Source organism: Pteronotus mesoamericanus, unplaced genomic scaffold (assembly GCF_021234165.1).
Source record: "Pteronotus mesoamericanus isolate MK-2021 breed Mesoamerican mustached bat unplaced genomic scaffold, CSHL_Meso_final scaffold_408, whole genome shotgun sequence".
Taxonomy (NCBI): domain Eukaryota; kingdom Metazoa; phylum Chordata; class Mammalia; order Chiroptera; family Mormoopidae; genus Pteronotus; species Pteronotus mesoamericanus.
In genome coordinates, this window is record NW_026555315.1 from 4839554 (window position 1) to 4850753 (window position 11200).

An 11200-nucleotide genomic window follows, 5' to 3' on the forward strand; every position below is an offset into this window, starting at 1 on the left:
TCATGGACAGTACTCCATTGTATATATAAGCATATTTAATTGTATGTAGTGCATAAGGTACTCACATACATACATTTAATTGTAAAATATATTGTACCTAGAGAGGACTGCATATAACAGATATGTATAGTTTGCAGAATAATTTTAAAGAGCTGCTTATATAACAACCAACATGGTCAAGAAATAGAGTGTTGTCGGTACGGTCTGGGGCTTAACCTATGTACCACATTTCATCGGATATGGTGAAAGAGGGAAAATCAGAAGTTGTGCCCTTACAGCAAAAGTTAGAAGCGGCCAATGATTTGGCAGGAAGTTCTACAAGGTAGTAAGTTTAAGGCCATGGGTAGCGATCTCTGGGGAAAGTGTTGCAGAAGCCACTGAGAGGTGGGCTGGACTGGAGGGAGTGTGTAGCTGGCTGAGAGACCGGATGAGAAGCTATTTTAGTGTCCAGGGCTGTTCTAAAGATATTTAGGCCCTGGCTGGTGTGGTTCAGTGGATTGAGTGCTGGCCTGTGAACCGAAACGTTGCTGGTTTGATTCCCAGTCAGGGCACATGCCTAGATTGTGGGCTAGGTCCGAAGCAAGGGACATGCAAGAAGCAGCCACACATTGATGTTTCCCTCTCTTTCTCCCTCCTTTCCTCTCTCTCTAGAAATCAATAAATAAAATCTTAAAAAAAAATAAAAAATATATTTAGCATTTACTGATCAGTTACTGTGTTCCAGGCACTTTACTTATATTCCCTCATTTATTCTTGTGTGATAAGGATGATTCCTATTATTCTACTTCATAGATGAAGGATCTGAGGCTGAGCGTGATTTGGCAACATGCCCAAGGGCACACACAGCGTTGGTAAGTGATGGAGATGGTACTTGAGTCTGCACCCAAATCTACGTCCTCGACCACCACCCTTACACTGAATTAGATGAAGAGCGTACAAGCAGGAGGAGTTTCCCCTTGGGACATCAGGAAACTGGGTCTGGAGCCCAGGAAGGATATTAGGTTTGGGGAAGACATATGAGAGGCATCTGCAGGGAGGTATGGAGGGGGGGTCCTCTCCTCGCCCCAGATCTTTCAAGTGGGAGTGTTTTGTGACCCAAAAGTAGGCAGCCAGAGAGAAGGGACAGCTGATTAAATCAAGGAACAGTCCTGGAAAAGAAGAAGAGAGAGTCAGGGGACAGAGGGTCTCCTGTTGGAGGTTTCATATACATGAATTGACTTTTGTGAAGGTTCTGGGTGAGGCCTAAACATTGTCACTAAGTAGAGGGAAAAACCAGCAGATTTTCCTTGTTGGGTGTAGTCCATTTTCTGATGTGCCTCTTGCCTCTCTTCCCCTTTTTCTAAGGAAGGTTTCAAATGAGGAAGCAGCTTAGAGATTAACAAGGAAGTCAATGACACAGGGACACATTGGAACTTCAGATAAGTAGGGGGTTAATGACCAGGCTCTGCTGCAAACTCCTTTGTTTCAGCTGGGACTTGGACTTGCTGGGGACATCAACCAGGGACAGAGGACCATGTGGCTGCCTCTGGCTCTGCTCCTCTTCGGCCTCCCAGGTGAGCGGGGCTGGGGTTCGGGGAGCCTGCTCACTTAGGGGGCAGGACAGGAGGCAGGAGGGGTGCCCTGGGCTCAAGCCAGAGGCAAGGTGACAGCAGAAACGGGAAGGACACATCTATCCATCCATCCCTCCATCCATCCATCTATCTGTATATTCTTCTGTGCATTTAAACATTCACCCACAGATCCTACCTACACTTATTGAGTACCAAGTGTGTGCCAGGACTGTTCCAGATGCTGTGATTAAGAGCAACTTCTGCACTCAGGGGCTCAGGGTTGAGTGAGGAAGGCAAGTAGTTACAATACAGTGTGGAATTTGTTATAGAAGAGACTCATCGCTGCGGGGATGAGAATGCATGGCAGGGACCTCGAGCTCTGCTGTTGGAAGGATGCGGGTCTTCACTGAGGCCTTACTGGACGTTGGTCTTGAAGAATAAGTGGGAAAGGGGAATAGCGTAAGCAAAAGCGTGGAGCCAGGAGGGGTCATGGAAAGTTCAGGAACTTGCAGTGGCTCTGTTTTGTTGGAGTTTAGTTGGAAAGAGTTGGAAAGATTAATTAGAAAGAATTAATGGATGGTCTACAATGCTGTTCTCAGCATTCACCTTACATTTTAAGAGTCAAGGTGTGGTGTAAGCAAGTAAAGACAACTGTCCATCCATGGCTGGGCTTTCAGAAGAGAAACTCTTAGAAAAGACATTCCAAATGCGTGAGGGCATTTCCTCCCTACCCCCTGTGGGATGTAGATTTACGATAAATATGAGAGGATATCCTTCATGTTTGCAGAATATTGTTTTGTATTTTTAAAAGGATTTTATTTATTTATTTTCAGAGAGAGAGGGAGGGAGGGAGAAAGAGAGGGAGAGAACCATCAATGTACGAGAGAAAACATCCATCAGCTGCCTCTCGCACGCTCCCACCCGAGGCCTGGCCCGCAACCCAGGCACGTGCCCTGACCTTTTGTTTTGCAGGCCAGTGCTCAATCCACTGAGCCACTCCAGCCGGGGTGAGGCTAATTTTTTTTGGCTGGGTTTCCTCACAAAGCACAGAACCTGCCCACGTAATGGCAGACTCTTCCAGAAAAGTAGGTGAGAAGAAAGAGATTTAAAAGAAGAAACCAGCTGGGGATACGGACCGCAGGTAGTGCGGCTTTCTAGTAAGTGGGGTGGATGGGCAGACTGGCTGGTCTTCGAGGTGTCCTAAGGCCCTTATGGCCCAGGTCTTAGACTCAGAAAGACATTAAAAGAGATGCATTTCAGTACACGTGGCAGGTGCTCAACAAGTCTTACAAGATGATGACATTTTTTGACTCGCCATAGTGGAAGCAGAGGTGGCTGGAGCCAGCTCGCTCGGGCTCGTGGGAGCTGGTTTATGAGCTTGTTTTCCTGACTTCACGTCCAGTGACGGCATGTGGCGAGGGTACCTGGGAGGTGGCCAGTACTACACATCAAGGCTTTTCCCTGCTTCCCCTGCACTCACTGCTTGTTGAAATCTGCTTGCTTAAAGGAGATCAAATTACCTAAGGCCCCCCCCGCCCCCCCCCCACCTGGGTGCTGCTGACCCCTGCAACCCCAGGTTTACCTGTCCCTCCAGGGCACTTGCGGCTGGGGCCCAGATGAAAACTTCAAAGTCACCTGTAAAAACTCACATTTCTGGTCTCCTTTTTCATCTCAGCTCCTGGCTCTGCTCCGTCCCATCTTTCCAGGCCGTGGGGACTATGATTTTGGGTGGTCAGCCCATGCCCCAGGTCCGTGTCAGAAGGCCTCACGGGGCCGGCCCTCCTCAGCAGCCAGGTGTGTGACGACCGAGTGTGCTGATTCTCCCTGGAGAGGAGCTGAGAGCCAGGCATTTATTTGTCCCCCTTCGAGGACGCATGGCGAGCAGAGTAAATGGGACTCTTCAAGGACAGGCCCGAGTTGCAGGAGGCCCAGGAGGCAGAGACCCCCCCTCCACAGGGACGTGTTTGGGCACGTGACCGACGCTCGCCACCAGCAGAGGCTGCGGGCGCAGGACAGGGCAGGAGAGCCAGCTCTCTCGGCCCCCGGCTCCAGCGCTGGTCTGAGTCTCCGCGCCCCAAGGGGCAGGGGCCCCGTGTGGTTACTCGGTGTTCCTGGGCGCCCAGGCACAGGTCCCTACTCCTGCTGACCGCAGTCTGCAGTCTCCAGTCTCCGGTCTCTGGGCTCAGGCCCTGGGCTCAGGTGTCCCTACGGGCCCCCATCCCTGAGCCAGAGCCGTCTGCACCTCCCCAGCCACTTCCCCCTTGGGCTGGCCCTGGGGTGCATCGGGATGGAGTCTTGGGATGTGGCTTGTGTTTTCCAGGCTGTTTGTCCCTGAGGGGCCCCAGGTTTGTGACGGGTATCGCAGGCAGCTCCCTGACCATCCGGTGTTGGTACGAGCAGAGCTACAAGGACCATAACAAGTACTGGTGCCGAGGACAGCATGACATAGATTGTGACAAGATTGTGGAAACCAAGGGAGAAGAGAGAGAAGAGAGGAATGGCCGTGTGTCCATCAGAGACAACGCAGATGCCCTCGTGCTCACAGTGACCGTGAGGGACCTCCATGCCGCCGACGCTGGGTCCTACTGGTGTAAAATCCAGACAACGTGGATTTTTGACGCGTGGTCACGTGACCCCTCGTTCCAGGTGCAGGTGTCTGTTTCCCCAGGTAAAAGCCCCGCTCGCCCCAGCAGCATGGGGTATGACCAGGACGGGGGACAAGGGCGGGGCCATTCTGAGGAGTGTCTCCGGGTCTTGTCCTCCATCTTGGTGGTGTTGGGGAGGGCCCCCCTGTGGGCAGGGAGGGAGGTGGCTGACCCTTCCGCCTTGAAGGGGCTGAGCCAAGGCTACTGCACCCAGCCCCCCAGAAACCTGTGCCTTCGCACATACAGCCCCTCCCGCTGGCTCGCACGTCGTCCTGACAGGGGCCTCTCGGGTTTCCAGAGGCAGGCTTTCCGGGCGAGGCGGGGGGTGGGGAGCTGCTGTCGCCTGCTCCCCGTGTGCTGCAGGGCCACAAAGCCCCGCCCATGTCCTCCCAGCTCCCATCCCACCTGCAGGCTTTAACGTTGTATCACTTGGGGACCTGTGCCCCACCCTCCGCTCCGCCCCCTGCCTCTCCCTGCCAGGGCCGGCCATTGGCTTCCAGGTTTCCCCTCCACGTTCACTGGGAACCTGGCAGCTTCTCCCCACCCCCAGCCCGTGTCATTGCCATGGAGGTTTTACTGAACAACTTGTCAAACATTCTTGTCTCAGGTTCAGTGACCTTCTCACCTTCAGTGGCCTGCATTTCCCCTTTGTTTCGGAACCCCACTCCACGCAACATCGCGAATGTTGTTGTCACCCAAACGGGTCCGTGTCCAGAACCCTACACTCCTCAAACATGCTACTTCCCAGCAGCTTTCTGTGCACCCGCCCTCCCGTACCCTCACCCCCCCACCGCTATCCCCGCTTTCAACCGGGCCCCCCCCAGGCCTTTGGTGCTTCTCGCCGCGTTCTCCCAGCTTATTGCCTGCCCTGCTCCTGCCCCGGTCCCACTTCCTTCCGGAACCAGTTCCAGTGTGCACGGGACTATTCTTTCTTCTCATACCAGTACCCTCAACTCCCGGCACCGTTCCCCCACCCACCAGTCAAAACCGTCGTCCCTGAATCCATCCTGAAATCAGGGAGGCCACCCATCGGGGTTGCCCAGGACGGAGAGCTTTCGTGGGGTGAGGGTGCTTTCAATGCTAACAGTGGAAGAGTAAAACGTGGGCAAGTCGATCGCCCTACTTGTCGTCTACCTGCTCCAGCACTGCTGGAAAAAAGTCCCACCAAGTTCATAGCTTCTAATATGACCCTTCTGTTCTTCTTCTTAACCAAGCGCACCCCAGGACGCCAGGCTGAACTTTCTCAGTTTCTTTCCTTCTTCACCTGCAAACTTCCCTGCAGCCGAACCCATTCTTCCTTCTTTCCCTTGTAGGCAGAGGGTGGAGGTTTCTCCTCCAGCTGAAGAGCATCCTGCTGGGCTGGCTTCTCACGCCTCGGCTCCTGCCTCCCCAGGCCCTTGAGCTAAATTCCCTCTGGCTCGTTCGTGTCCTCTCTCGGTCCGTTGGCCGCACCCTCTCCTCTCCTCAGCCTTTCCCCCATCTCTGCTCTTCCCCTCGGCCTGTGAGCACGCTCACGGCTCCGCTGTTCCGCAATCATCCCGCAACCCCGCAGCCTCCCCTGTGGCCACCACATCCCCCTTCCCGCCTTTCGGCGTCACTGGCAGGCGGAGGAGGCACTCCTGTTGTGCCCGGTGGGGCTCCACCCCCATGCCCACCTCTTTCTGTTGAAAGGTGTCAGTCCCTTTAGGCGTCTCTGCCTCCCCATAAAGGGCAGGGAGGGTGCCACATCCAACAAGTCCCCAGCTGCAAGGACCTCAAAGGCTGTTGGGCGAAGCTGAGCCTGTGTTGGGTGCTCTGTGAAGGGCTGAGCCTCTGGGACGGCTGCTTTTGGGGGGACGTCGTGAGGTTAGGATTGAGTGGGGATGGGGGTGGAGGTTATGCAATAGTCTAGACACAGGAGGTCCCTGGGAGGAACTGGGTGACAGACACCTGAGCGGTTGACTAAAGTGGCCTGAGTTGCTCTGGGAAGGGCGCTCTGAGCCCCTCCCAAGGCTCCACGTGGCTCCGGCCATCTTCATCCAGACTCCTGGCTGCCCGCCGTCCCCCGCCTCCTCAGGCTGGGGAGCCTCCCTGCCCTCCCCTTGGCGGAACCACGCTTGGGATGGAAAGAACAGCCAGGCACTTCTTAGAGGTGACTCATGGCCAGTTCTGGGAAAGTCTCGTTCGTCCCTGAGGGGCTCCACCCGGAGGCGCCTGGGCTTGGCTTCAGGCTGTCTCTTGAGGCCTTCCAGGTCCCTACAGGTGCGCAGTGAACGGGTCGGTGCGGGGGTGGGGGGAGCCATGCCTGACGTGCTATTTCTCTTCAGCACCTACTACGACCCCAAGACCGTCCACGTTCCCAGCGACGGTCGCCAGGCGGAACTTCAGCACCAACCAGCTGATTTCCCCCTGCCCAGGGTAAGGGCCCGAGGCCTGGCGGCCATGGACGAGGCGGGTCGACCGCCTGGGGGACCCTGGCGTGGGGGCTGGGGACACACCATGCCATTTTCCTCACTGTCTGTTGGGTGTTCCTCCAACTCTGGTTGTGATTTTTACGTTCTCTACGGCTATGTGGGGATTCTGAGTGGAAACTATCACTCATTCTGTGAGTACGCCATCCCCTCACCCCGTGGAGCAGGCTCAGGGACACAGGCAGAGGCTGGTTTCAGATGGCTCGGGGGTCCTTCGTCCCGTCCCCGCCCTTCCCCACCGGGTCTGGGCTTGCAGTGCCGGTCCCTAGCCAGGGCTCGCTTCCAGGGGTCTTCGCTTCATCAGAGATCCTAGTCCCAGGAGCTGCTCCTGGGTCTGTGGGCAGACGGGCCAGCCGCAGGCTGGAGTTTGGACCCCCGTCTCCTCCTCCCAAAGGTGCCACAGGAGGGCTGGGATGCTGCCGTCTGACTTTCACGTGAGGATGATGTTGATGAAGGGGGAGCTGAGGGGAGAAGGGACAGAGAGGGACTGCTCGGAGCACACTCTGGGCAGCAGGCACAGCCGGGGACCTCCTCTCTCTCCATCACTGCCAAATGAGAGTCCCGAGAGCGGTTCTTGACTAAGGGAGGAGAGGGGCCTTGGAGCGGGTCCCTTCTCAGCTTGATTCTGATCGGAGTTATTTGGGCTCTGGAATCAGGCCACAGGGAGAAGCAGGGACAAGAGGGTCCTGGGGCTTCCCCCCCAGAAGGCAGTTCATTTCCTGTCTCCGTGTCCCCCACAGGGTTCCGCTCAGCATCATGCTCTTCCTGATCCTGGTCTTCCTGAAGGTGCTGCTGCTCCTGAGCATGCTCGGGGCCGTCCTCTGCATGAGCAGGCGTCAGGCGGGCCCTGGAGGGAGACGCAGTGAGCCTGGCCCGGGGGATCCGCCGAGTCCTGCCCCAGCCCCAGAAAAGCCCTGCCAGGGAATACAGCCCTTCAGACTGGGCGAGAGAGACCTGCGGGCTCTGCAAGCCAGGGCTTGGAGGCAGCAGAGCCTGGATTCCGGGGGACTCGAGCCTTCTGGGGGTATCGTTCCTGCGCCTCAAGGGAGGGCCCTGAGTCTCAGAGGGCGCTCGCTCCAGTCCTCAAGTGGAGGAAAGATGAGTCTCCAGGTCCCTGTGTGGGGTCTCCTTTCTCCTCCCCAGTCCCCTAGTTCCCTGCCTTCATGCCTGCCTCCCAAGGGAAAGAATTCTCTGGAAGTTGCTCAGAAGCCTAGCCCTTCACTCCGTGGCACCAAGGCTTTGTAAGTCAGTGTCCCTCAGGGCAATCGCCACCTCCCTGCAGACAGGAGGCTCCCTGAGGACGTGCCCCTCCCAGCTTCAGTTCTCTGGGGGAAGGAGGGGGGCAACCCCAGAGGCGTTTGGTCCTGACAGATGAAGCTACCCCGTGTCTTGAGCGATCCTGTTTCCTTCTCCTCTTCTGACGCCTCTTGGATCTCTTTGTTGGACTTCAACCCCTTGAGGCTTTGTGAGCAGGGAATGTATGATTGGGCTCAGCACATCTTTGCCTATGGTGGCCATGGCTGAGCAATTTCAAGTTAGAGTTCCGGGGTCAGTTGACACAGTAGTGGGCAAAGGAGGCCGTGGGTGTCCCGAGCATCTCCTGGGGTCCCCCACCCAGCAAGCTCCCCTGTGCACAGAGCCCACAGAGAGCCCGGCTCTGTGCACTTGAGGAGAAGTCTGGCTGGGGCCGCCTGTTGGCCATAAACCCCTCCCGCAGGAGGGCAGACATAGTTTCTGAGGACAAGCGTGCAGGATGTGGAGGTGAGGAGACGCGTCACCACGTTGGGAAGGCGTGATGCCACGGCCACCCTGGGCTTCCCCAGGGCTCAGCTGGTCTTTGAATGCCTGTCAGTGGCTCCCTCCCTGAAGTTTATAGGGAGCAGTTTCAGCGTCTGTCACAAGCAAGCGGCCCCATCCCCACCGCGCCCCCTGCGTGCGGACCAGCCGCCCTCTGAGCGCTGCCCTGTGTGCCGAGTCACCAGGCAGGGCTGTCGTGTTCAACACCTGAGCCCTGGTGTGGCTCCCACGAGGCGGGACGTGGGGCTGGCCCCAGACTCACCCCGAAGGAGAAATTCAGTCTAATGAGGCACATACTCCTCACGGGAGCAAAGCACACAGGGCGGGGGGGGCGGCGGGTATAGAAGCACAACCAGGGTACGAGAGAAGCTTCCCCTGCACTTTGCTTAAGAAGGTACGTTCACAGTCAGTCACAGAAGAGGCAGGGCCGCTGAGTGGCAGGAGGGGAAACATTGTGCCGGATGCGCCCGGCTGGGAAGGGAGGTCGCGGTTGAGAGGTGATGAGGGAAGGGTGGCTGTCGGCTGAGGGGGGGGAGGGGCAAGGAGAGGAAGCCAGGCCCAGAGGACCTGTCAGCGAGTAGAGTGTGACGTGAGTTTCTCCCGGTACGCGTGTGCCTCAGGTGCGGGGAGCGGCATTTCCACGCGACAGCACACAGGGAGCTAACCTAGCATAGCAAAGGTCAGGCATGTGGCGGGGGCTTAGGACCCAGCTCTTACTCAAACTTTGACTTGAGACCCTTGGATGGATTTGAGCAGGTCACAATGGGACCGTGGGTGTGTCTTAGGGAGGCTTATCTACCAGGCTGGGAGGAGAGTCTGAAAGAAAAGAGTCTGGGAGTACGGAGGGATTCAGCCTAGAAGACCAGAGAACGGGGCGTCGTTTACAGAGACAGGAAAGGGGGGAGCAGCCCGGTGAGGCAGGGCTTCGCTTTCTCAGTGCGACTGGGGTTACCGAGCACAGAGGTCTAGCAGGAAGCCAGAGATGCGCGCCGGCAGAGTATTGACGCTGCAGAGAGGATGGAGAGGTTAATCGGAGCCCAGGGAGAGACAAAAGCTTCAAGCAAGAGTTCAGGGCCAAGGCCAGGGCACTTAGAGCCCCTACAGGGAAGAACCAGGCGTTTGGGGCTCTGTATTTTCTTCACCGACCTCCCTGTCTATCCCTCTAATGCCGCATTGTCCTGCCTGCCGTGGCTACGTGCGTCAGTCTTAACATCCGCTTCTGTGCTTCCTTAGTAACGGTGGAGTACAGACAAGTCCTCCCTCTTTTTCCTTTTTCAAAATCGCCTGAGGCATTCTAATTCTTTTGCCTTTCTGCAGATATTGTAAAGTAAGCTTGTCTTTGTCTATGAAAAAATCTTGCTGGGGTTTTGATAGGAATTGCGGTAAAGTTATAGGTCAACATTGTGAAATGGGTATCTTTACTATGTTGACTCTTCCGATCCACAACCGTCGTGCAGCTCTCGATTTATTTGAAATCTTCTTTGACTTTTATCATCAGCGTTTCGTAATGTTTAGCATAAAGATGCTGCTCATGGCTCGTGTTCTGGTCAACCGATGCTCAGGTGCCTCTTTTTGGGGGAGCACTTGTGAGTGGCATTGCATTTTTTGTTTTGGTTTCTAATGCCTGTTAGCAGTATCTATGATTTGTGTGTGTGTGTATGTCTTGATCTTTTGTTCCTGTGACCTTGCGAACTTGCTTATCAGTTCCAGTAGTTTCTTGGTAGATTCCTTGGGGTTTTCTACATAGACCATCATGTCATCTGCCAAAAAAGACAGTTTTATTTATTCTGTTCTAACGTGCACATTTTAATGGTGTCCAGGAGGCCCCCAGGAGCCTCTGGGGGGTTTCAAACACTCGATGGCTGTCGGGGACGGGGAGCACGTGGCACCGTGGGCCCTCTGTCTTCCAGCATTTCTGCTTTTAAAAGAGAAAGCAGAAGTGAAACTCCTCGTGTTTAAACATAGGCTTCAAACTCCATTAAAAAGTATTGTGATCAAAACAAAACATGTTTGTAAGTCCTTGTAAGTCACGGGGACGGGATGTGGCCTCGGAGTAAAGCGGAGAAATTGCAGACTGTAGTTGTGTTTGTCCAGTATTTGTGCCTGGGGCCATCTGGTGCCCTCAGCAGGCTTAAGGACTGACCTTCTCAAGTGACAGATGGACCTGGGGGACAATGTGTGGGCCAGCTCCAGGCTGGCTCAGGGCAGGTCCAACTCCGCTACCTGGCCTTGTGCCTGGAGACCCGGAGCCTCACTCCTTCAGGGCTCCTTGTTCTTATATATGACGTGAAGATACTAGATTAAGACTTGCATGTGACAGTTTTAAAATGTAAAGCTCTAGTCATAGACTCACCACCCCTATTAAGATCTTGATTGAGATGACAACCCAGGTGTTTACCTTTAAAAAAAACTCATTCACCTATAAACGTAGCACGGGAAGACTTTGTATCTTATGAGGGATAAATACACCTCAGTAATTACTTTCTGAAAACATAGGGAATAGCATTTAAAAAGTTACCTTTGAAAGCCCCCATGTTTTCCTTTGTTCACTCCCGGCCATCAGGGAATGTTCACATCTACACAAGGCGTCCTGGTTGCAACCTCTCTGAGGGGATAAGAAGGTATCTTCCAGGCCCCTCCCCTCTAACGTCCCCTAACGCTCAGGTCCACTCTGCGAGGTACATCTACCTCTGGCGTTTGATTTCAAGTCACTGCACACCCTCTGCAATGTATGGAAAGAGTACACCAAACAACATAA

The 11200-nt window shown here is 55.0% G+C and overlaps 1 protein-coding gene across 1 annotated transcript; it reads left to right on the forward strand.

The window, feature by feature from the left end:
- The first annotated feature begins 774 nt into the window (after positions 1-774).
- Positions 775-9773, forward strand: CD300E (CD300e molecule). The gene is made up of 6 exons (XM_054593088.1): positions 775-851; positions 1469-1553; positions 3871-4218; positions 6502-6592; positions 7386-7507; positions 9760-9773. Exons 2-6 carry the CDS (start codon positions 1514-1516, stop codon positions 9771-9773), a joined length of 615 nt encoding a protein of 204 aa, XP_054449063.1. The 5' UTR covers positions 775-851; positions 1469-1513.
- The last annotated feature ends 1427 nt before the right edge of the window (positions 9774-11200 follow it).

Bases quoted from the DNA above. Each gene is read 5' to 3' on its own strand.
- CD300E (XM_054593088.1), top strand. From the start codon at position 1,514: ATGTGGCTGCCTCTGGCTCTGCTCCTCTTCGGCCTCCCAG. The intron at 1,554-3,870 runs GTGAGCGGGGCT...TGTGTTTTCCAG, and splicing joins GCTCCTCTTCGGCCTCCCAG to GCTGTTTGTCCCTGAGGGGC. The intron at 6,593-7,385 runs GTAAGGGCCCGA...TGTCCCCCACAG, and splicing joins CTGATTTCCCCCTGCCCAGG to GGTTCCGCTCAGCATCATGC.